This window comes from Fundulus heteroclitus, chromosome 9 (assembly GCF_011125445.2).
Source record: "Fundulus heteroclitus isolate FHET01 chromosome 9, MU-UCD_Fhet_4.1, whole genome shotgun sequence".
In the NCBI taxonomy this organism is placed as follows: Eukaryota; Metazoa; Chordata; class Actinopteri; order Cyprinodontiformes; family Fundulidae; genus Fundulus; species Fundulus heteroclitus.
Window position 1 is genome coordinate 4,313,082 of NC_046369.1, and position 26,838 is coordinate 4,339,919.

At 39.7% G+C, this 26,838-nt stretch overlaps 1 protein-coding gene across 1 annotated transcript in view; it reads left to right on the forward strand.

The window, feature by feature from the left end:
- LOC105936962 (ephrin type-B receptor 1) overlaps positions 1–26,838 on the forward strand; it is a 131,775-nt gene that overhangs the window by 98,659 nt on the left and 6,278 nt on the right. The window contains exons 10-17 of the mRNA XM_012878041.3: positions 1,603–1,768; positions 2,039–2,144; positions 6,589–6,650; positions 6,745–6,942; positions 14,007–14,254; positions 19,706–19,773; positions 20,199–20,346; positions 20,874–21,023. Of these exons, the coding sequence (XP_012733495.2) occupies positions 1,603–1,768; positions 2,039–2,144; positions 6,589–6,650; positions 6,745–6,942; positions 14,007–14,254; positions 19,706–19,773; positions 20,199–20,346; positions 20,874–21,023 (1,146 nt within the window). The remainder of the gene's footprint in view (positions 1–1,602; positions 1,769–2,038; positions 2,145–6,588; positions 6,651–6,744; positions 6,943–14,006; positions 14,255–19,705; positions 19,774–20,198; positions 20,347–20,873; positions 21,024–26,838) is intronic.

A 26,838-nucleotide genomic window follows, 5' to 3' on the forward strand; every position in this document is an offset into this window, starting at 1 on the left:
TCTACCGGCAATTTCCACCCACTCTTCTCCCTCCTGAGCTGTGCTCCTCATCACCACCATCATCTCTTTTCCTCTCCACTTTGCTCTGCCGTCGACCTCCCCACCCCGCCGTCCTTCATCCTCGCGGTATGATTCCCTGCCTCTACCTTCACGCCACCAACCGCGGCATACCTTTCCGTCTGCCTCCCGCTCTTAGATTTAGCCTCTGTAAAACCTCGCCGTCTAAAAGAAAATGACAGAAAATAGGAAGTCTGAAATGGGAAGAAGGGGGCACAGATAGAGGTAAAAGGTGATAGCCTTGGATTTATGAGATAGAAAAGATAACATGGGGATGAATGGAAGGAGAGGACATGCTCATCTTTCTCTGTGGGTAGAAGCTGATTAACTGCAATAGCCCTTATTGTATTTGCATACAATGGAAAAGTGAAAGGATCAAAGGAGCAAGTAGGAAGAAAAATGATCATTAGGAAAAGGCTTAGATGTTGTGGAGAGATAATTGACATAAGCATGATAATCATCCATAAACTAAAAAAAAGTGAAAATCAAAAGTGCAAAGATACATAGATGTTGATGTCGCATCATAAAGGGTTATTTTAAAAGATAACTAATTAGTAGTCCAAAAATGGAGAAAAGCAAACTCGACAGATAAAGACAAAAGCAAGCTGATGTGTGTAGATGTGAAACACAAAATTCAGCAAACACACATTATTAAAGTATTTCTGATTCTGATTCTGATCAAGCAGACCAAACTGTCTCTATCAATCTATCGATCTATCAATCTATCGATCGATCGATAGATAGAGACACGATGGATGGATGGATGGATGGATGGATGGATGGATGGATGGATGGAGAGATAGATAGAATGTGTGAATAAATAGGTTCGCAGCTCCAGCATGAACTAGTTAATTTATGATAGTTTGCTGGAAAAAAAATCTATGCATATTTTGCAAACAAAAAGGTGGTTTAGAATAAAATAGAAATGTCCTTCATTGGAGGAGTTCGGGTGTAACAGCAGAAAAGTGAAAGGCAAATAGAAGCATGGAAATTCACAGGTTAAAAAAAGCATATAAAAAAAACAGAACAAGAGACAATACAGCATAAGAGAGAAATATTTTTCTGTTGCAAACTCAGATTGAAGATAATGTGTAAATGAGTAAGATCATTTAAATGTTTAATATACAGTCCAATTTCTATTATGTCTTTATTCAAAAAATACAAAACTTTGCAAACAACAGGGATTTAAACACATTTTTGGGTTTAAGCTTGTTGGGAGCAGTGATGAACATCATTCATTCCAACCTGGTTGTACTGGAATTAGAACTGGTTACAACTCTGCGGACATTGGGTGAGAAAGGCTTTGGACAGGGCATATTTGTGTTTTTAGTCTCGATTGAATGTAAGCTGTTGTCATTAAAATATATAACAATTTTAATCTTGAAATATATCACTCTGTGTATGTATTTTTTTTCAAATGGATTTCCCAAAGCAAATGCTACTTTTCATTGATGCTCTAATTTCTTAAGTTGCACCTGTATTGACTGCCAGTTGCAGTCACTTATGCGCGCTGAATGGATGTATCTTGTTCTGCCTCTTCTGCAGTTCCAGTCATCACTGCTGAACAGTTCCGTGGTCCAGAGTGAGACGCCTAACGTGGTCCTTGAGGGCCTGAGGCCTGGCACTGGCTACGTGGTCCAGGTGAGGGCCCGCACCGTGGCCGGCTACGGCGCCTACAGCAAAGAGATGCTCTTCCAAACCCTCACTGACGGTAAGAGCGTGGGCGGTTGGTTGGCCGGAGTGTGTGGAGATGCGTGTGAGTGCGGGTTTTCTGCTGCAGAGGACAAGCCTGGCTGTTGGGGGAATTTGTTCTGCCTGTATACCGTGTGCAGTCATGTAAAATGAGCCTTGTACATGATATTTTAGTAGTTGTGTGGTACGTATTTAGGTAGGCACACCTGTGTGCACGTGATAGAAATAAAGCCCTTATCTGAGTTTTGATGGTTAATTTATGTATATATGTGCGTGTGTCTCTCTGCAGATGAGTACAAGTCAGAGCTTGGACAGCAGCTCTATCTGACTGCCAGTTCTTTGGTAGGTGGAGTGTGTGTCGTCTCGTTGGTGGCCCTGGCTGTCATATGTTCCAGGTAACGCACAGCAGACACATTGATCAACACACTCTGACAGACACACAGTAAAAGCCCTGATCTATTTCTGAGGTAGTAACATATTAAATGAGACAACGGTGCTTTTAAGTAATTATCAACTGAATTGGGGAAATCGGCTATAATAAAGTCAAAACCATCCATGTGAACCGGGTTGTTTTTACCTATACACCATCATCTGATTTGTCAAGAGATCCTGATGTAATGTGTCCGTATTTATTTGTAGGTATTTAAAACTAGAATATGGTCAGGTTTTATTTTACTTTTTTTTTTGTTCCAACCTAATATCAAAGTAAATAGTCTTATTAAACTTGAGTGGCAGCATAAATGGTTATGCCGCATGTCCAAAGGTGTAATAGTGAAGTACAAAAATAAACTCAATGGTCCATTTAGATAAATGTAACTCCAGAAAAAAAGCGGGACCAGGAGTTTTTAATATATATATATATATATATATATATATATATATATATATATATATATATATATATATATATATATATATATAAACTGTCTATGCTGTGACTAACAAAAGGAAGGTTAAGCAATAAAAAATGCTTTACACTATGACTTGCTCAAGGTCTTTTAGTTGTTTTTTTAAGGAAGTAATCCTCTTCTTTACAAAATTAAAAGGTTTATTTTTTTATTCTTCATTGCATTTGATCATCTGTACTTTAAAATGCCAAATATTTATCTTGATATAAACTGAACTGCATTATTTAACACCAAACAGAGATTCTCGAAAATATGGTGTGACATTTTTTGAAATCTTTATTTTGCTTGTGAAAACCATCCAACGGGTTTTATTTTACTTTCATATTCTGTGCAAGCTGCAATTTTCTTCATTTATGTGTGCCACTCCTCCAGATGTTTAAGCCTCGGAGGTCTGAGCTATTTCTTTCTGCCCGCTACCAGGTGTGTGCCTGTGCTTAATCTCTCCCAGCAGACCTCTTCCCACGGGAGGCATTATTTTTTGGTTTGTCCCATTTCCAGCTAACTTCCAGGGTGACAAATCGACGGCTTTTAACTGAGCTTGCCCGCCCCGTATCCGTGATCTTCAAATTTCATCTGCTGCTGGTAGTTGTTGGAAGTTTTGGCACAGGTCATAGCTGCTGATCTTGTCTGGCCACTGGGCAGTGAGGATTCATCTCACGTAGATGCCGTTTAAGGTTTGCGCTCACTGATCGTTGTCTTTGTTGCTCAGCGGGCCTCGGTAGCCTAAAAGCTAAATCAATTTCACAACAGAGCTCGATGCTCATGATTCATGTTCATCTTCACTCTTCTATTTACTTGTGGGCCAAAATTTTATGGCCCTATAAAAATGGTTCTCCTTGCCTGCCTGCTCTTGCTTTTACATCTCAATTTCTTGCTCCCTGTTTGCAATAATGCAATAGTCTTTGAAATGGTACTCGTATACATGGTATGGTGAGCAGGAAGTGGTGTGCTTATTCTCCTGTAGGTGGTTTAAAGTTGCATCTCAATAAATTAGACTATTGTCAAAAAGTAGATTTTTTTGTACATGGATTCATGCATTCATTGTCTATTACTTTTGGTCCATGCAGGGTTGTGGGGGTGCTGGTACATTGCGCCAACAGTAATTGTGTGAGAGGTGGAGCACACCCTGAACATGTCCATAACAACACAAGGATGAACAATCATGGATGCACTCGCTCCTCAGGGCAATATATGCATGTTTGGGGACTGTGGGATGAATGCCTGTTGATGGGTAACAAATTCGGTACTTTTATAGGCACCGACTGAATCCAGTTGGTACTGCTGGGTACCAATTCACGTAAAATCAAACGGCACCATGTTTCGGTACCTAAAGGCATTACTGTGCCACTGAGGGGGTGGAAGAGTGGCGATTTTCCATGCCGAACACGAACACAGCATCATAACAGCGTGATGACGTCAGTAGCCTTTGGTCCAGTCAACAAAGCATGGCTGATAGAAAGCGCTGTTTCCGCTTTTCAAAATATGCTGCAGATTACACTCGCTGCAATATTTGCGAGGCGAAGGACAAGGCCAGCGTTGGGAATACTTCTAATCTGATGAAGCAACTGGTCACTGCTGCCAACTTAGAGAATTTCTCACTGTTTAGAGACTCTTCAGACCTATCCAGCGACCTTTTTTCTAAAAAGCGACTAGCTAAAAATCTAGCGACTTCCTTCTGCTATTGGTGACATCCCATGAAAGTAACAACCGTTCTGCAGTTTGTCGTTGGAGAGCCAAGCACTTCTCCAAGCTTCTCCAAGCGCTGTCTCCCAGACAGGCAGACAGCTGCTGCCTCATCCTGAAACTCACCTGCAGTCAGAGCAAAGAGAGCAGAGAGGAGAGCCGCTCTGTTCCCTCATTGTAAATCTGTCCCTCCCTGATTTAGAAAGCTGGATAATATTTTTTTAAGATAGATTTTTCTTCTTCTTTGAAGAAAAAACAATTCCCTGAATTTTATTCGCACACAGCTTCAATCCCATGTTCACCTCGTTCATTTTCTGCCTCTGAGAACTGTTGTTTTGGTAAACATGTGTTTTATTATTATATTGCCTTAATTATTTTTCAGGCAATGCATTAAAATTCATAAATTATTCAATAAGATTCATTTTTAGATCCAAACAGGTTTATATATTGAAAGAAAACTAGGTTAATTTGAAAAAGGTATAACGTTTATTAATAAACTAACGTTTATTTTCACAAAAACACACAGAAGTACAGAAAAAAAGGTACCTTTAAGTACTGGGATCAATTCCCGGGAACTGTGGGGTGAGTGCCTGGAAAAACATCCGCATGCATGAGGAGAATGTGCAAACCTCATGTAGAAAAACCCCAGGCTGGGATTCAGAGCTAAGACCTTCTTACTGCGAAAGCCCTAACAAATAGGCTGCAGTGCTAACAGCTGCAACATGGTGTAGCCCTGACCGAAAATGTGATATAATGTAAGTTTTTATTTCAGTTATGTTTCATGATGATGGCTTACAGCTACTGAAAACCTAAAGTTTTGTTTCTTAAAAAAATATTACACACAACCATTAAAAAAAAGAGTTTTTCATGCAGGAATATTACATTATAGATATGTTATGCCCTGACTTGACCATTGTCCAGCAGACAATGCAAAATAAGATGTTTTTTGTTGATTGATGCATTTTACTGACAAGTTCAGTAAAGGGAAAACATGTGGTAGAAAAGGTTGCACAAGCAGCATGAACAATGGCTGGTTTGGCAGGAGTACTGTATGAAGTAAAGTCTGCTTAAGAGTCTGCAGGAGAACCGTATGGAGAGAATACTTCACACAAAATATTGAGAGGCATCTCTTTTGCGAAACGCCTGCTGAACCAGAGAGGACTGAAACCCTTTACCTCAACTATGGAGAATAAAAGGGACTTGAGTGTTGTTTAGTGGTGCTAAGTACTGTTTTGAAATTAAAGTGAATGTCACATTTCATGTAGCTACCCAGGTACTAGAGGTCTGATGAAGCAGAGAGGCACCGCGGCAGTTTGCAGAGCCATCCTCTGCTGCTGTTTGATCTACTGTGGTTAATTAAGCCCAAGGTTTGTGCAGCGGTTTACCAGAAACGTTATAAGCACTTCATGCTTCCTTCTTCTGAAAAGCTCCACGGACATGTTGGTTTCGCTTTCGAGCAAAGTTTTCCACCGGCCCCCACTGCCAAACGTCCCAATACCTGGTTTGATGACTGTGACTTCCGTTTGCTTGATTGACCAGCAAACTGGTCTGACCTAAACCCCCGTATAGAATCTATGGAGTAGGAGGAAGATGAGAGACGCTGCATCACCGATGCTGTAATACAGGCAAAATGAGACTCCACACAAGCATATTTACTGTACATGAAGCCATTTCTCAGTAGGCTGACATTTCTGTATTTCAATTGATATATAAATAAATATGGATTGGTCTTCTGTATGAACATTTACTGAGAAACTGAATTTTGGGGATTCATTAGCTGCAATAATGATCAATAACTCTCAAAATTAACGAAACAATTGAAATATATCTTGCTGTTGTGTAATGTGCGAATTTAAGCTAAACAATTAGGCTTTTGATGATACTACAATTTATTGAGCTGCAGCTTTATATTGCGTGTTCTGAAGATCCAATAACACGGGAAGATTCTGCAGGGCGCTGCTGCTGTTCCATTAGCAGAGAAAAGCAGGAGAGCAAGAGCCGATGACACAGAACACTAACAACCGTTCAAACCTAACTGCTTCCACACAGACTTTTCGCTGCAGCAGATTTTTTTATTTCTTAACAGGAAAACTATTTTACCTTAACCCAGTTCGAGAGAAAATTGTCAATTTGCATTTTACTCTTGCAACATTTAGAGCTGTTGTGTAAAATTCATGTGTTCTTGCAGCTTCTTCCCCTGAAGCGCTGTCTGTTTTTTTTCTTCTTCTTCTTCTTCTTCTCACTGTAGGAGGAGAAACTTGAAGGAGAGTGTGTATGGTGACAAGCTGCAGCAGTACAACGCAGGAGGAGGTACAGACGCAACCTTTATTTAATTTTAATAAAGGTGATTAATTATGGCAGAATAAAATAAAAATTAATCTTTTCTGTTCATTTTTGTTTCCAGAAGTCACTCTGAGGCCTGACATGTTCAGCGGTCCCACCCCCACTGTGACCTTTCCCACCCTGTCTGAGGGTCGCAGTTCACCAGGGGTCAAGATCTATATTGACCCTTTCACCTACGAAGACCCCAATGAGGCAGTGCGGGAATTTGCCAAAGAAATTGATCCCTCGTGTGTCAAAATAGAGGAAGTCATCGGATCAGGTAGAGATTTTCATAGACTTGGTGCTTATGAACTGTTGGCTGACTTATTTTTCTGTTTGGTTTAGCCGTTAGAAAAAAAAAACCTACCTCTCAACCTACCTTAAGTATTTTATTTATGATACAAGGTTCAAAAATTTAAATCAAAAGCACACATTGGTTTATTTCGTGAGTCCAATTTCTCCTAAACCAGATAAATCTACTCATACAGATTAGTCAATTCCTTCGACCGTGCCGCACTTCTGTGTCGACGAGAAAGATCTGGAATCGCGCAATGCCAATTTATTATGTTGCTTTATTATTTTTTCCCCTGCCTTTGAAGTCAGCATGTTTTATTCATGCTGAAAGCTTTCACAGGAATAAATTAAAACTGTCTCCTTGCATTTTCTTTTGAGCTTTATGCTCTTGCTGTAAAAATGCTGTGTGATGTTTGGCAAAAGAACAATGCTGGTCCCAAAACTTCATCAGAAGTTATTGTTTCGAGGCTAAAATCTCTGGATTTCAGCTTTTCAATGGAGCAGAGGGAGAAACTCATGTGAAATTTATCAAGCCACGCTTTGGTCTGACCAACCAAACACATCTTGATGATAAAAATCAGTCTTATATCGTGATTTATCAGCTTTTTAAACATTCATTATAAGAGGCTCTGATTCGATTACCTGATTTTCCTAGTTTTAATCTGATCGCACTGGTTTGGGGCGAGCATTTTTGTTTATTACATCCTTTCCAGGTCCTTTGATGCCTGAATTTGATTAGTCAAACACTGAAAAACACCTCTTGGTTTAACATTATGCTGGAGGTTTTTGCTTTTGATTTCGGGACTAATCTTCTCCCAAAGCACGCTTTTTTTTTTTTTTTCAAGATTTTTTTCCCAGCTTACAGACAACAAAACATAAACAAATTACCTGTTGAAAAGTTTAACAGGGTTATCTCAATGTTAACTGTCTCTACACTCTATTATCAGTTAAAGACATGGGAGACTGTTTAATTAATGTTAAGGGATTGAACAATCATATTTTTCTCAGTTGTGAGTATTGTGTGCAAAACTGTAAATGTTGTTTTTGGTGTTGCTTAAATGTGCTGAAAATATGCTATGAATATTATGACACACTGAAATTATTTAACAAAGAGCACAGATATTCTCTTAGTTAAATAAGATATTTTCTTAAATTGTTAAAATGCTCAAAGAACTGCTTCTAAACGCTGCTAAATTTAGCTGGTGTTTAGTGTAAATATTTGATAAAGTCTGTGTATCGAACTCAAAATAGCTGTATAAGTTTCATAGATGAGTTTAATAATTGTTATATTAGCAGCTGTAAGAACAATTATTGTATTTTCTATCATAACGCCTATAAAACTCTGGGATTCCCAAACCAGCCCATGCCAGGTTCAAAGTGTTTCGCTTCTGACAAGATTAATTTAGTCTTCAAGATTAAGATTTCTTTATTAGTCTCCAGTGGGAGAAATTATTGACGGACAGGGGAGAGCTGCTATTACAGCAAACTATCCACAAAATAAAGCATTAACATGTAGCAAAAATTGCATAGAAAAAGCAAGTTAACGCATAAAAAAATGATAAAACCAAATGCTCACATCAGCAGCCAATCATCTTCACAGCCATGCTGCTGGGTCACAACCATCCTCATTCAAAACTGCTCATCAACAGGCCCTCAGAGGCCTTCTGTACTCCAGCTCATTACCGTTCTTAAATCATTAATAAGGTCGATGGATCGGGCCATGAATGACTTTTCATATAGGTTGTGTTGGCAGAGAGAACTACGTATTAAATTCATGATTTTAACAACTCAGGGTTCACCACCTGTTTGGCGTCCAACATGTTTTCCTGCTTGCCTGGTTCCTTAGAGAGAAGTTATTGAGGTGACCGGACGGCCGGCGTGCCATTGTTTTACATACGGTCTGACCAGATCTCTGATCTGAGATTTGGATTTACCTGATAAATGTCCAAACCAGCTGGTTAAGCCAAAACTGAAGATCTAATCTGTCGCTGCTTTGTAACTTGAGGGCTATAAAGACACAAAACAATCGGATGAAATGAAGGTGCTGATGAATCTGCGCACATGTTTTTGCAACATGTGTTTTGCAGCTGAATTTACTGTTATTTGATCGACTCAACTTATTTAAAGTTTTGACCATGTATGACTCCGCGGGTGCTGTCGGTATCTGACCAGGGCGTTGGACCAGGTCCGTTAACTTCTCCTCTGTCTTATTCGTGTTGATTTGCAGCTGACGAGCAGCACACCAGACCACACATCTGTCCACTGCAGCTGCGTGGCTCCCTGGAACAGAGCCTGTTGCTAACAAGCTGAGAATTACTGTGTGGTCTGAATATTTGACCACATATTGGCTAGACACAGTACTAGTATAATTGTTGGTGTAAACAGAAATGGAAAACTCACAAATCCCTAAGGTGCTATTGACAGTTATGTCTTAGAGGACAGAGGTAAACTTCACCTGTTGTGGCCCAAAGGTGTAAATAAATGGGACCCATCCATCCATCCGTTTTCTTATCCCTCATGGGTTCGCAAGGGATGCTGGTAATAAATGGGACCATTTAATCAAAAAGAGGATTTATATTCAATGCAGCAGTTTTTTTGGGGGGAAGAATGTGTGTCTGGATTGAATCAATGAATGAACTAAAATCGATAAAAAGAAGCCTATGCAGAGGATCTTTCAAGGAGAACTAAATCCATTATTGTCAAATCGGCATTGTTCTCACTGCATTTTCTCGTATAGGCGAACTGACACTGATCGAGGAGTGGTTACTTCTCTGAATGCAGTACCTGTGTTTATAGTTTGTTTCCAAAGACTTCAAAGCACTGGAGATCGGTGCCACAGGCCGGATAATCCCGGTTCTCTTGGGGGCAAAACCGAAAAAAGGCGACGCCGTGCAGTCGTGAGTTCATCTGCCGAGATTTTTGGAAAGGAGGCAGAGAGATTGTCTGGCCCAGCCGCCTTCTTAGTGCGTATGGTTTTAAAAATGTTGATGGCAGAATCTGGTTTGAATAAAATTCTGCCCCCATCAATGTCACATGTAACCTCTGACCGGGAGTTTCAAACCCCAAGTTTAAGTTGTTTGGTGCATTTGCTTGATCAGCTTCATTGTGGGCACACAGAGGTTTTCTTTTTGTGTCCGTGTTGGTCTTTTCACGTTTGGAATCCCACAGTCTCTTTGTGTCAGGCCCCGACAGGTTCTTTTCCACAAGCTCCTTGTATTGCTAATCTGGCTGCTCTCATCTGCTGATTTTGGTCTTTTTTTGTGCAGCGTTGACTGCTGCAGTGTCTCCAGATTTGAAAACCACTTTTTTTCCCTGTTAATAGAGACTTTTATTTGGGTGCTTCTGGAGAGCAGTTCTCTTGGCAATGGCTGAGTCCACACAGAAATAAATATAAGCAGTAACCGATTCTGTGGTGATTCTGGGTTCAAACCTAGGGTACGACCTGCTGCCTTTCTGCACAGAGTTTAAATGTTCTCCTTGTGCTTGTGTGGCTTCTCTCCAGGTACTCCGGCTTCCTCCTAATAAATGACTGTTTCTGTACATTGCCCTTAGGAGTAAGCGTGTGCGCGCATGGTTATATGTCTCTGTTTTGCCCTGTGATAGACCGGCCATCTGTCCAGGTTGTACCTTGCCTTTCGCCCATTGACCGAGTCAATGGGCGTAACATGCATAAGCATGTTTTATTTTACCATAACACATATCAAGGGTATTGTTTTTAACCGGTGTTACATTAACCTATTGATTAAAGCCAGGAAGAGTTTTATCCAATTTGCAATTATTGAACCTAGGAGGAACACAGCAGCATCAGGTTTAATTTGTAAGTGGAAATGAAAACAGTCTGAAATTTGGCTAGCTGTTTTTTTGGCTTTCCCCTTTGGAAGAATAAAGGCAACAGTAAATTCCCATTGGAGGTAAAAAGGGTGAATTGTAACACAAAAGCGCCAGGTCAGGGTTGCATATCCTGTTTCTGACAGCAAAGGCATGGCAACTGTCCCGGATGTATCTTCACACCCTGCCCCCCTTTGATTTACCGCTGTTTACGTTCCTGTTCCAGCATATGTGTATAAAAACTTCAGTTTTATGTAAAGCTCTCCGGTACATCTTCATTGAACCGGGTTTCCATGAACGCCATCAGTCCAGAATCTCAAAACTCAAACCAGACACTAACCTTCATCTATTTTGCTAGATTTAAAGATGTTGTCATCCTCTATTTTGCTCAAGACAAATGCCATGCCACCTCCATTAGTTTTCCCTCACTGAAAAGGGTTGGATCTTATTGAGTAATGAAAATGGTCAAAAGATCAGCTTGATGAAGCACCGTGTGACTGGGATTGTAACCACACTGTGAGGTATGGCATGTGAAGAAATGCTCTTCTGATACCTCATGACTATAATCTGTGGTCTTGTTTAGATTCTATTACCTTTTTATTTTCTGGGATAATATTTCTTTTTCTTTTGCCCCAACCCAAATCAGACCGAGAAATGTTTGTTTTTTCTTCAGATGGTGTGCGCCTGATAAGACATAACTTATTTAACACCGGACCGAAAACCAATCACACCCAATGAGCCCACAGAGCCCTGAGTGTTAAAGGTCAGGAACCAGATCTAGACCCTCACCATCACAAGTATGAGCTTTGGCCCCTTGGTCTGTTGAGCCACATTGAGGAGCTTTTGGTAATCCCTCGTTTTGGTCCTTTATTATTCTCGGGGAAGGGTTTCTCATTCCAGCGAGAGGTGATGGAGGAGGAATGAAGATGACGGGGAAGGGAAGGAAAAACATAAGGATGGGTGACCTGAGATGTGGTCAGACTTTGACTCCTTCAGGAAGCTCCATAACACACTTTTTTTTTAAGCGAAAGTAAAACACCGTCTAAGGCTGTCCCGCTCTTGTTTTTTTTCCATCTTTGATGCACACTGTGATTTAGACCCTCTGGACTTTTTAGTTTGTTTTTACACAAAGAAATCCTAAACAATGGTACGTGGAAGAAAAAAAAAGGAGAATAGCGGATTGAGAAGTGAAGATAGAAAAGGCAGAAAGAGCCCTAAGGAGATAATGAAAATATCCCACCTGACTCCCTTATTCCCTTCCTCTGAGATAACACCCTCTCTTCCTATTACTCTCACTCACTCTGTAGGAAATGTCCTTCACAAAAAGCACTTTGTTTGACTGAAGAAAAGTCGTGAAACACATTATATTTATACTGCGCTGCACCAAGACATCTCGTTTGACAGTCCTTTGCTAACGGAGTCTGGGTTGAACGTAGGTTTGTGGAGCATCCGCTTTCATTCCAACCCCATTCTCCTTCCTTCATTCGTCTGTGCTAGTTCTGGTTTACAGCGCTGACACGAGATAGTTTTTAATGAACGATGATATGTGGAGCACAGATCAGTGTGCGACTCGACGGCACGGCCCTGTCATCCAATTCCCATCTCTCATCCATTATTCACGCACCGGTTTTTATCCGTGGAGCAAGGCCTTTTATTTTGAAGTTAATTCAATTCTTATGTACCCCATCATCATATCGGTGCGTTTATGTTGACAAAAGGCATCTGTGTCTCTGCAGAATGGAAATGTTCAGGTTATTGGGGTCACAACTACTTTTAACTGCATTAGCTATAGCAGACCAGGTAAGTATACCAGGAGAAAAAAAAAATACAAAAGTCAACATAATTTATTTTTCTAGCAATAGATTGGTACTGATTTATGACACTTTAATTTTCATAGCAACCGAAAGTCGTTTTTAAGAGCAAATGTAGCAAATACAGCTTAACAAAAAGCCTTAATCTTCCATTTTTGTTTTATCTGCAGACTGTGTTTAGAGACAGTGGTCACGTATAATTTTCTGAAGTAAAATGTCGATCTCTGTTTTTACATGGTACTGGAAATGTCTTTTCAAAACTGCATTTTGTGTTTGCTCCAGTTAGCTCAGTCTGATGGCCTGAAACGATGAAAGATGAGAAAATATTCAGAAACAGGAGACATTTTTAAGGGGGGAAATAGTATAATATATAGAATATAGTATACAAGATCACACCATATGGTGTGCTTTTGAATATTTTTTTAACAACCCTTTGTTTTAATGTATTAATTGTAGAACATTTTTAAAAACAGGTTTTAGAAGATGATGTTAAAGTAATTAATACATTTAAACCAATGGCTTTTTTTTAAACAACCTGCAAAAATCTTTGATGAATTAAAAAAAAAATTTGATTGTTAAAGCATGATGAGCAAGAAAGGAAATTACATAAAAAATAAAAAGTAGCCTCAATTACATTCATTGTAAATTAGGAGACGAGTACTGCCTCTAATTTGAGCCTTTATAGATTTGTATTCTCATCACGGTTTGCTCATACGTGGGAGTCGGATTTAGTTAGTTGCGATTCATCCTGCTAAAAGTCTCTAACTCCTACACGTTGGACCTTTACCTATTATCTTTTTGAAACTTCTAAATAAAATACTTAGTAATAAGAGAGATCCCTACTGAACAGATGAATGGAGCAGGATGCTGCGCGGAAAGATTTAAACCTATGAACTATGGGATTCAGCCCTGTCTCTTTATCCATTAGGCTTTGTTTAATCAAGAGATTCTATGTTGTGCAAAGCTATGTGTCTCAGCAATAATACCAGCACAGTCGTTTTTATCTTGTTCACACATCGAAAACACAGCCTTTTCTAACCCCAGAGAGCAGCAATGGATAGGATTCATTTGTTTGTTACACTTTTAGGCCACACACAAAAAAAATATTGCCCTTCAGCCTCTATCTGCTCTGGTGGAGCTGCTCAGAGTCCATCAATATGAGGGGAGTGGAGAGCATTAACCCTGCTGAAACACCCCAGCTCTGCTGCTGTAAAAAAAAAGCAGCATGCTTGTTCTTCTTCATGCCCATTTATAGTTAATAGGATATAAATAAACATGTGGTCCAGTAATAGATTTTTTTTATGTGGGCAGGCTTCTGAATAAGGAGTTTACATCAGAGCTTTTGGTTTTTTATATGTTTGTGTTTCATTTTTTTTTAAATATTCTCTCCAATAATATGTCCTTCTTTAAGGTGAGTTTGGGGAGGTGTACAAAGGTCGCCTGAAACCTGTTGGGAAAAAGGAAATCCCTGTGGCAATCAAGACCCTCAAGGTGGGCTACTCTGAGCGCCAGAGGAGAGACTTCTTGGCCGAGGCGTCGATCATGGGCCAGTTTGACCAACCGAACATCATCAGGCTGGAGGGCGTGGTCACTAAAAGCAGACCGACGATGATCATCACAGAGTTCATGGAGAACGGAGCGCTGGACTCGTTTCTGAGGGTAAGGAATGAATGCATGCCAGTAACATCAGCTTTTTTTTTGCAGATTAATAACACATGGCTCCTTTTAATCATTTTTATACCCAGTATTCTTACACTATGTCAGTTTTAGGTAGACGCACGTAACAAATAGATTTGCAGGGTATGTATTATGGATGCAAACCCTAAACTTTTCCTGTGGTTAATTGTCGATTAATGGTTAATTAGATCAAACGGCCTCTTAAACTGGGAATTCGCTGATTTTTTGCCCTTTTTTTGGCCAATTCTTCAGTCGTGCGATAATTTTTTTGCATGGTGCATCGTGTAGTATACAGGGGGTAACGAGGGGCGATTGGCCTCTCACGATCAGGAATCATGCGGTCAGATGAAAATCTAACATATTTCAGTCGGCCCTCGTGAGGTGATTGCGAGCACATCCTGCTGTTGGAGCAGAACTTCTAGCGTCCACGAGCTGATTTCCCCCAACCTCGTGCACTGCGCATGTGCAAACAAAGGGATTATTCCGGATAGACGAGTCCGCCAAGCGACATCTGTCTACGGGGCTGAGTCCAATGTGGTTTTTAGACATACAGTGTGAGCAGTCAGATTGCATCAGTGCGTCGGGCCGTACAGTGAGAACAGATATGGAGAGCTGTGAATTTTTAAACCCCTGCGGTTTCGTTGTACAGTTTGAGCTGTATCTGAGTACAACGATTGAAAATATCGTACAGGGCATACCCAGCTTTAGGCTTTCTTTCAGTGTTGTAGTGTAGCTGCCATCCAGAAGAGGGCGCTGCCAGTCATTCCAGACCATTGTGGCAGACGCAACATAAAGCGGTCCAAATGGAGTCTGGTGTTGGATTATTTTTCCACTGTTTAATGAGAATGCAAAATGCCCTTTATGTGGTTTGGTTTTTAAATATAAACAAGCAAATATTAATCAGCAAGCTCCTTATAATGTCAACTAAATAGCTCCCATTCTGCCGGCCTGCATGGCGGAGCAGTGTTAGTTTCTCAACCAAAACTCCTCACTGGTGTGCTCAGAAGGCCAGGATGTGATGACAGACGAGTGGAGGGCATTACGAAAAGAAATATGGTAATAGAAAAAGACATGATGTAAAAAGCTCAGTTGATGATGAGGGCTTTCGTGGGGATTATTAGTTGATTTAATTCTGTTCAATTTAGGGTTAGGGTCAATAACCTAATAGGTTCCTGTTTTGTTAGATTTTGTAAATATGTCCAAGTTAAATAATGTGTGAGAAAACCATGCTTATTGTTTGCTCAGTCAGTATTTAATACAAGTGGCAAAATAAACTGTTAAAATATAATGATGTGCTCTGTTAAAATTCAGTATATTGTATAAAAAAAACCTTCATGTTATGGAAATACCCTCTGGATTCAATAGAAAACTAGGGCTTTTAAGAAAACTAACTCTCATCAATTAATTGTTAGTCGATTGAAAAGATCAATCAAATTTAGATTAACTCATTAATTGATAACTTGCAATCCTAATATGTTTGCACACACTGTACCAGTTGAAGGTAGGACTGGGAGTTAAAAAAAAATGACAGAAGACAAGAATGGAGACGCAAAACTGCCTCCTGTTCCTCCTTTTCTGGCTTTTGCTCTTTTCCTTCCTGCACTCCTTCTCCCTCATCCCGCCAGCTTGTCCGTGTCTTTGATCCTGGCCTCCTTTTGAGGTGCTGCTAAAAACAGAAAGAGAAAACCCTTTGATGCCCAGTTCTCACAGCGTGACCCCATTTGACTCAGAACCCATCGGACGACTCGCGCACACTTGCACAGTGATCGATCCTGCCGGTGCCGCTGTCCTGGCGTGACCGTCCTGCAGGCACGGGACCTGCAGCATCAATCCAGCATGGTTGTGGGTTTGTTTGCACCTAGAAGCAGGCTTTCTCCCTGTGGAGGATTAGGCCGGGGGAGCATCAAAGGCACAGTTTCCTGCACAAAGTAAACCTAAAGACATACACATCAGACTGCAACTATGTCAGTGGGGTGTGATGAAACAGAGGCAGTCATTTACAGAGGCAAGATACCATAAAGACAAATGTTTTCGTCAAAAGTCAGTTTCAAAGTCAGTAATTCCATCCTGCAGTTCAAACTGAATACTGTAAACATATTGCATAAATTAAGATGACTGAGAGTTACCTGTATTAATCGTTTAATGGACGGATTATAAACATGGCTATGAATGTCTGTGAAGATGTCAGGGGATCCCACAGGGGCGGCGTGGGCCGTCAGCCCATTTAACCTAAAAGCAAAGATTTTTTTTTTTTTTATCAAATGTCCTTTTTTTAAAAAAAAAAAAAAAAAGAGGAATCATAAGCCAGTCGAAGGCTTTTATCAGTGCACGGAAAAGCAAACAAACAAACGTATAGCACATGTTTCTGTTTGTTCAACGTCCATTAATCATGGGATGTTTTTACTGATTAATTCACTCTCCTAGAAAAGGTGCATTGCCTTTGTGAAATGCTTTTATTGCTCTAAAATACTAACGTTTTGCCTTGTTACAATCACAAAACTTAAAAATGTCTTTGAAGTATTTTAGAGCTACACAGAATAGCGCATTCTTGTTAAGTTGAAGGAAAATTATCAGCGGTTAACAGCAGAAAATATGAAATGTCTTGTTTATTCGTATATAGCCCACCTGGATCAAGTGTCTCTACAGGTACAGATATAAGTTTTTTGCTGGATGTCAGTAAAGGTTTTGCACAACAGGATGTCTGTTTACAACACAGGTCAAGCCCAGAATGGCTGTAGACTGTTCATTTTTCTTCTTGCCAAAGAATCTTAAATCTGTCCTGGACTTTGTGCCATTCTTACACACAGTTGTGTCAAGGTTTAAATTATTACTATCGATTATTACTCTATGTCATACTGGTATTTTACTGCCTCCAACAGGTTTTCTTCCAGGTTTACCCTGTGTTTATTTTTAATTGTTAATTCTCTGGCCATCTTCCCATCAAGTCTTATCAGCTGTCCTGTGTCTGCTGAAAAAAAGGCACATCCACACCATGATATTGCAGTCGTATGATAGATATTGTGTGTTCAGAATGATATGCAGTGTTAGTTGTATACATTGGCAATGCATATAGGCGACCACAACACCTTCTTCAAAGAGGGTTGCCATGTTCCCTGCAAGACTTCTGCTAAACTTTAAATGGAAACGATGACTTTCTTTAAGCAACAGCTTTATTTTTGCTGCTTCTCCATAAGGGTAAAAAAAAATTTCTGTGTATGTGACCAATAGTTGTGAAAGGATAACCTGAGACCTGACTCTTGGCTGCTTCTCTTGAAAAGCTCCCTCAGCTGTCAGTTTAGTTGGGCGGGCTTATATTAGCAGGTCTGCAGTTGTGCCATACTCTTTCCATTTTCTGATGATCGATTAAGTGGAGCTCAGTCGATCATCAGAAGCTTTTGGACACGGCTTTATAGCCTAACCCTGCTTTAAACGTCCCCTTGATCCTTTGTCTTTGTGATGCTAATTGTCCATTAACGTCCTCAGGCAAACCTCTGAAGCCTTCACTGAGGTCCTGTGTTAAAAGCGAGAGCAAAGTTCACACTGATGCGCTCCGTTTTACTCATCAGTTGTGTTCTAAAGGCATGTGCTTGCTGTGGATTTTATTTAGGTGCAGCAGAGCGAAGGGAGCAAAATACAACAGCTTTCCACACTTTTCCAATTTTTGTTTGTAAAAAAAATAAAATGTAGAAGCCGAGTATCGTTTCCTTTTTTTTTCACTTCACCAACACTAACCTGTGTTGGTCTTAAATTTGATATTGTAATTAATTTCAATTCAATTAAAAATTTTTACCAACCACACAGGAAAATTATATTTGCCAAAGTCCAGTAGGTACAAATATTTTTGCGTACTGTTTAGTCCTGTCGCGGTAAAACCCCTCAGCGCCATCAGTAGAGCCGCAGGCGTTGAATTTTTAACCGAGGGAGGCTTGATTTCAGAACGTTTTGGCCCAACCTTCAGGCTCTCTTCGGCTTATATTGCCTGTCAGTTATCTAATCTTAATAGGCAGTTACATTTACAGCAACATTTTGCTTTTAATCATTTATTACTTTCAGGCTATGCTAGATTTATGTCGTCAATGTCTTACATCTTGTTAGCTAAGTAAAGCATCATACTTAATTCCAGATGACGCAAAATGCTTGTAACTGAGCAAAACTTCGGGGCTCTTTTCTAAACGATTTAATGTAACGACATTGGTGCCCTACATGTGAACATTTTACATTTAAAGGCATGTGATGATGACATCTTTCTTAATGACCAATGTAGAACAAATCAGAGTATCAGGACAAACAAACGTGTTGCAGAAAGGTTTTAAAGGGTGGAGATGTCCCAAAGGGAACCGATGCACCATGGTATCAGTGCCTACCTTACAGTGCAGTTTAAAATAATGTATTTCCTCTGAAAAAAGTGCAATGGTCAGATTGTAAATTTTTTATTGGTTCTTCTAAGATTTATAGTTTTTCATAAGAATTATGATACCATTAGAGCAGGGGTGTCAAACTCATTTTGGTTTAGGGGCCGCATACAGCTTAATCTGATCTCAAGAGGGCCACACGAGTAAACTCATTGCAAGATTAAATAGAAATAATTAAAGTGGACTTGTTGTTGATTTTTATATTAAATTAATTTCACTTTTACTCAATATATTATGAATAACCTCAGCGTTTCTAAGAAAAGTATGTGCAATTTCAACAATACTTTTTCTCAGTTAAACATTTTCTTGTGCATTATGCATAAGAACTGATCACAGTGATTGTACAATGTTGAAAAACATTTATTCACATTTTTTGGAACTTAAAAACACTGTCCTGCATGACAAAATACATCAAACAGATACAAATTAATAAATTATTTAAAATCAATTTTCCACAACTGAAGCTCAGTGCTACCATCTGCTGATTAAAACACAGCGCCACTCGTGGACAATATAGGAACTGCAGATTTTCAATTAAACAAAGTACATGTTTTTTTTTTCAATAATTGTTTTATCATTCTCTTCCTTTTATCTCCTCTTTCTTTCACCTTTTCTTTTTTTCTTCTTGTTCTTCCTTTCCCTATCTACTTTCCCATTGTAGTGTCCATATCATTTGAGATATCCCCGCATGAATCATAATAAAACTATTCACATTCATAAATCAAGCGGAGCACTATGGCAAAAGCAGTACTGCTCCACTTGTGAAAGTCAAATCTGATGAGCTCTTTCTGGTATTAAGACGACAATTCTTATTGCCACATTGCCAGACAGGACACTGAAAAAAAAGAAATTATTTATTTATTTAAATTGTTCGGTGGGCCGTATGTTTGACACCCCTGCATTAGAGTAAAGTACTGTTGTGTGTTGGCATCTGCAAAGGTTTCTCTAAAAAATAATGCTAAATAAATAATAGGAATGATTTTGGAAAGTAAGAATCCGCTCATGTGTCGCTGTGTTTCAGCAAAACGACGGACAGTTCCCAGTAATCCAGCTGGTCGGCATGCTGAGAGGCATCGCATCGGGAATGAGGTGCAGACACACACAAACACACTCCCCCACGGCCGTAATCTGTTTTATTACAAAGACAAACAGGGAAGGTAATCTTATCCTTCAGTGATTGATTTCCTTACGCAGAGCTGCACACACTCAGACTCCTCTACCTGCTGTAACGTAAGCCCAGGTATTTACTCGGAGCGCTACAACTTGGCAGCTTGAAATGTTGCATCCAATCCTGCAGTAAAACACAGATAGGATCGGTGTTTTACTGCAGGCTGCGATAGCCAGCAAACACGTACGTATACGGAAATATTAAATCCCGTTATGATTTTTATCCAAGGCGGCTGGCACGGATAGCTCACACACAGAGAGACGCAAACACACACTCTACATTCCATTATTGCACCAAAGCCGGCAACAGATAACACACCACTCAGTAAATCCCGTTGATGTTGCAGGTACCTGGCGGAGATGAGCTACGTTCACCGAGACCTGGCGGCGCGGAACATTTTGGTGAACAGCAACCTGGTGTGTAAGGTGTCCGACTTCGGCTTGTCGCGGTACTTGGAGGAGGACACCTCTGACCCCACCTACACCAGCTCTCTGGTAATGAACAAACAAAACTTTTTTTTTTTTTCCCCAGAACTCCTACTGTGTCAAAAGCAGGAAGCGCCCCGGCTTCGTGTCAATGATTCACAGACAGTTTGTGAGATTTGCTTTGACAGATTTTATTCCAAACGCAGGAAACGTACTCCATCCATATAATCCTGGATTTCACTCAGCAGCCTGAAAAGAGACGCTCTTATCCAACCAATACTTTGTTTGCATTAAGGAAGGAAAAGACAGGCAGACATGTGTTTGTATTTTTAACGAACATCTGCTTTGTCTTTACCTCCTAGCACATTAAAAATGGGCCAACTGCATGCCGTTTGAATCGATATGTAGTGTTCTTGCCATTTCTTCTGCGCTTGCAAGTGCAGTGCACATTATTCTGATGCCCTCCCTGTGACCTTTTCACTAGACTTTGTTCTACCTGAGCTGAATCCCTAAGTATAACAAGTTCCCTTTTCGTTTTTGTTGTCATCTTTTATCTCTGCCTTTTGTCTCTTTTCTTCTCCTTTTCCTCCCCCAAGGGGGGTAAAATCCCAGTGCGGTGGACGGCTCCAGAGGCGATCGCCTACAGGAAATTCACCTCCGCTTCAGATGTCTGGAGTTACGGTATCGTCACCTGGGAGGTGATGTCGTACGGAGAGAGACCTTACTGGGACATGAGCAACCAGGATGTAAGTCAGCACCTGCTAGCGTGTCAGCGAGCGCGTCTGTCTCTTGTTCTGACGTCTGTGACTCTTTGGTGTTTTGGAGGCTGCGCTTGTTTGGTTTTTTTTTTTGTTGTTTTTTTTCATCCAGTCTCCCCCAGCAGGGAGTCGGCTTGTCTAAGGAAAACATGCGGGAAATGAGGATATCAATTCAAGTGTCACATGTGTTTTTCTTGCCTGTGCATTAGTCCAAAGGTATGAGGGTTGTGCTTTGAGGCAGATGTTTACTGCAGGCGATATTTTTATTGTAGTGACAGCTTTATTCCAATTACCTTCACAGTATGATCAATTTGCTGCAGCATTTCTATACCTTTTTTTATTTTTTTTTAGATTTGCATCACATTGATGCTATTAAATGCTCTGAGATTACATTGGTCCTGCTGTGATCTGGGCTAGAAATAATCACCGGCTTTATCAAAGAGGACATTCCCATTTCTCTGCTCTTCTTTCTGTCAATTGTCATTCAAAAGAAAACACTTCCCTCCTGCTTTCCCCGAGTTTTCAATTTTGCTTTTGGAACTAAGAGAGAATCGTATTCATAACATGAAACAGGAATTACTGAAAGATTGAATCACAGACTTTTTTATTTTTGGGGATTCTATTCTGAGGATATTATATTAAAGTGTGATTATAGTTTGCCGTGGCACTACGGCTTACTTCAAAGTACCAAGACTCTAAATCCCAAATATGCCTTTATGAAACGTTATACAGTCTGTAATAGTTTGACACGTGAAAGCCTGAAATGTAGATTTACAGTCATATTCAATACATTGAAATATGCATTCAGAGGAGGCTTATTTGTCACTTTAAAAGTACCTTTTGAAAATAACCACCTTTAATCAGCTGTGAGACATACTTCTTATAAAATCCTTATTCTTGTGTTAAAATACATTATTTCTTTATTGGTCTGATGTAATATTCTAATTCTAAAGCTCCTGTTTCTGTTAGATGTACACAGAAACTGACTACAATTATCAGACTGCCTTGGAAAATATCATTCTGTGTGATATTTATCTATATAATGTGTTTCACTTTGTGAACTTAGTTTTTGAAATAATTGAACTTTTTAGTAATATTGTAATTTATTGAATATGACTATATATTATAGTGGTCAGATGTGATTAAGATTAATTAACTTTGTAATTAATCAATCCCAATTAACCATGTCTTTCTTTTCTAAAGCAGTAATATGGCATTTCTGTTAACGTTAAATCCTGACAGGACACCTGTGTTTTTATTGGCACATAAACACATTTAACACATTTACATCCAGTGACCTATGCTGATTGCCAGTGTTTTACAGTTCTTAGTCAAACAACCTTTTGCTTCAATGTCTCCTCAAGTATAAAGAGATGAAAATTGTCCAGGGTTGTTGAAAAACCTCCTCTGAGTTAGAACCGATTTTAATTTCGTTTCAGAACTTATACACTATGAAATTAAGAGCGGACGTGTTTTACTTTGCCAGAGTCTCTCCCTTCCTGTCTCACTCGTTGATTTCCCATCATATTTCCGCGTCTCTCTGACCAAGATAGAGCGGGGGTCTACCTTGGTCGGAGCTACGCAGCACCGCAGCAGAAAAACGCCAGCCGCTCCTTCACTTCAACCAGATCTAATTGCTACGATGAGGTTTTTCGTTGGATCTTTCGGATCGGATGGTTTGGTGTGTTTTCCGCCTTCATCTTTGGCAAGCATCCCCAACCGTCCCAGCTGCAGGGGACATTTTTATAGTTAATGTGTTCTCTAAAATAGACTCCACTCGTCATTCCTCCGTCTCCTTTCTCCTTCTTATGCGCTCTTTCTCCTTAATCCCTTACCTCCTCCCTGCCATTTCCTTCCTCCTCCCTCCGCGCCTTCACTGCTCGTCCCCGAGCCGCAGCGTCTCCAGAGCCGTAATGACAGAAACTCAGCATAATGACAGAGACAGATTTATAATGGAACAGTCTGTGTATAATGATGGGGAAGAGTGTGTGTTTCCAGTATAGCTAACGAGGGTCTGCGGGGGCATTAACTATGCATGGAGCTGACACCCTGAGCTCACACTTACCACACGTTCCGGCTTACGCTCAGTCGACACACACACACACACGCACACACACACACACGCACGCACACACACACACACACACACACACACACACACACACACACACACGTGATTTCAAAGAACACAAAGCGGTGAAATTATCAGCGGAGCCACTGCAGGTGCAGTGTTCAACATGAATTAATCATGAAAGAGACCTGTGATGTTTCACTGTACTTGGTGCTATTTTGATTGGCATGGGTGCTTAGAGTGAAAAATTTTTTTTTGCATTACAGAGCCCAGGAAGTGTGTCGGGGTCAAGTAGAGTTCACCTTGGAGGCAGTCAAATCCCCAGGAAGACTGTCATACAAGTGCCACCGTTTTTACAGCTCGCAGACGGCGGTCTCGCTCGCCGGCTTGTTACGTTTACCTTGTAGAAAGCCGAGAAAGTAAATAGACATTTGTGTTTTCTTCCTGGGATTTTACGGCTGAATAGTTGCAGGAGAGGAAGCGGCAAATTTCAAAGTGGCCTTGTTTTGGAAGAGGTTGGGCGCGAGTCGCAGGTGTGACAAGAGGGAGTTAAGCGCTTCACAAGGTCAATGAAAGCACAGGAGCGTCGGAGGAGTCTGTAGTGGGAAACGGCTGACAAGAAAAGTTCAAAAACTGGCAGAGGTCATGAACCGAGGCAGACAGGCGACAAGGCAAGAGACGGGACTGTTTCCCCGGGATGATAGAATAAAGAAAAAGAGAACAATGAAAAAGTGAGGTCGATAAATGAACGGTAGACTCGTGGAGAAACATGGGGCGTGGCAAGTGTGCACCTGGCAGAAATGTGAGAAATAATTCATACAAACTCAAACATGTTTATGTAATTGCAGTAATGCAGGCGTTGCTCAGGTTTATTGTGGGGAAGAAAGAGACCTGTTGAAAGGCAATGCTCGTGATTTACTGATCCCAACAATAAGCAGCAAAACTGTGCTTCTTTCAAAGAGAGACTGTGGTCGATCATGGCAAGAAGGCTCCTCAGTAATAAAATAAATCCTACTTGTAAATTATTTTGTCCACTGTTGAAATTATGATTATTTGTCACAACTACTCACTGAGTTTCGAAACACACTGCATTTATTACACTTCCCTCTTTTTCAGCGTTGTATTTTTCTTTGCTCCATTTATAATGTAGCATACTTTCCACCTAATATTTATGGCTTAATAGCCTATGTTTAATATTTAATTCAACAAGAAACAGAAGATGAATCATATATTACAACAGAACATTTACGATTTTGTGAGTTTAAGGGCTTAACAAACTTTTGCAACTGCGTTACCCCCCAACATGGGCTTATTCAATTCAATTATTTTTTATTTGTATAGTGCCAATTCACAACACGTATCATCTCAAGGCTCTTTACAATGTCAAATCAAATCAAATCCTCCAGATTGGTCAGAAAGTTTCCTCTCTAAGGAAACCAAGCAGGTTGCATCAAGTCTCTCCAAGCAGCATTCACTCCTCCTGAAAGAGCGTAGAGCCACAGTGGACAGTCGTCTGCATTGTTGATGGCTTTGCAGCAATCCCTCAGACTGAGCATGCATGAAGCGACAGTGGAGAGAAAAACTCCCGCAGAACGAGAACCAGGCTCAGTGTGAACGCTCATCTGCCTCAACCCACTAGGAGTTAGAGAAGACAGAGCAGAGACACAAAAAGCACAGAAGCTCACATTGATCCAGGAGTACTTTCTATGTCAGATGGTAATAGTGGATAATCTGTCTCCACCTGGATGATGTCACAGCTAACAGAACGCTTATCTTGGCACATTGGCTACAAAGTGTTTGCAGGCTAACGTTGGCTAACTTCCTTTAGTTTGGAACATGTTTTATAGTGAGTATGAGGAATTGGATGCTGACTAAACTTGCAGAGAGATATTTATCCCCCTTTATGAATTCAGCACTTTGTGTTTAATGTCAGAGTTTCTAATTAGGGGTGTTTTGGATTATTTTATTTTTTTTAGCTCTGTGCTCTGGTCATACCCTTCCAGTAGCAAACAATAGCCCCTATGCTAATGCACATATATACTGCATGTGCTACATATAGTGCATATAAATACATAAGATGTATGTGCTATAAATAGACCTTGGACCGTACAGCCTGTATTTTTACAGGCAAATAGGTTTTGTTAATCTTATAGACTTTCTGTGTACCTTTAGGTTTTCATTTCTGTGTCGAGTTTTTATATTTCTAAAATGCAGATTTTAGGAATTTTTTCATGTTGGTTCGGATGCTGAGCCATCTGAGAGAGTGCTGCTGGTATTTGTGGCACTTGAAAGCATCTGTTATCTCTATGCATCTGCTGCGCTGGCCAATAAAAGCAAAAAGGAAGACTGAAAATTTTCCTATAAATATCTGCAAGTAAGCCATTACATTCAATTTTCATTGTCCATAAATTACTTTAAAACTTAATCTTATATTTGCTGAACAAGAAAAATATAATTTCTTTGCAGTAGAAGAATTTGATTTATGTTTTTTTATACATGTCACAGACACATCAATATGAAATATAAAACTTTAATTCCTCTGAGACCACAAGTAAATATGATCATCTTGTATGTAAATCAAGAGTTTAACAAAAAAAATTATCTATTGCACAATATAAATATTTTCTTATGTTAAATCGCAGATTTTTTCACACCAGACCTGTTCATGTTATGAAGTCATGTTGGTTATAGCCATTTCTCACAGGTTTATAATTCACTAAATCTAAATGTATTTTTGTGCTCTTAAGCTAATATTTTATCAGCACCCTTATAAATTAACATTTTATCAATCAAACTTTAAACAAAATGCTTGTTTGTCTGAAGGCAAACTTTGCAATTATGTGCTTCATGTTAATCTGTCTGTCAAGAAGAAAGGTAGCAATTTTCCGAATATACAAGACAGATGGTAGTGATTGCTGTGTGAGAAAAGTGCCAGAAAGATTTTTATCTGACATCTGCTCGAGTAATTAACACATAAGATGGTATGTTTTAAATCATTAGAGCACATTTAAGTTGAATTGTGAAACATTACATCCATAACTTTAGTTGTTTTTGTGGATCAATTAAATAATTTCTTGTTCCTGGCATACAGCGCATAATGATTTGAAATGGTAATTGGAGCACTTAATTTGTACTTTGATTTTTTTAATGTCACAAAGCAAATTGCATCCTGCAATGTTAATATAAAAACATTTTACATTCAGACAGGTTGGTAAATTTCTCTGCAAAACAATATTCCCTTGAAAGATTTTTTAACCATTTTTGATACCTAACTACACATATACTGCATAAAAAGCTTATTTCTATAAAATACTCCTGTCTCAATGAGGAAGTTAGGGCAGAAGTTAGCTGTGTGGCTGCTCAAATGGAGAGATATTGTTAACTTTTTTTTGCTAAATATGCACCAGGTTTCCCTACTGAGACCAAAATGATACAATTCCTTTTCCTCCTCCTTTCCACCTGAATCCTACAATACTTGTTGGAAGTCATATCAAATTCTGAAGGCTTAAAATCAGCAGAAGAAAAGAAAAACAAAGAAATAAAGAAAAAAAAAGAAAAAGCTGTGCACTTTAAAATCCTGGCTAAAAAGCATTTAAGAGTACATGAAAAAGGACATCAGGAGAGTGTTAAGGTGTGAGGAGGGACAGACGTGTTCAAGGAGGGACATCTCTCATCCTTTTAGTATTTGCAAAAGTGATGGACCAGTTGACAGATGAGGTCAGGCACTGCTTC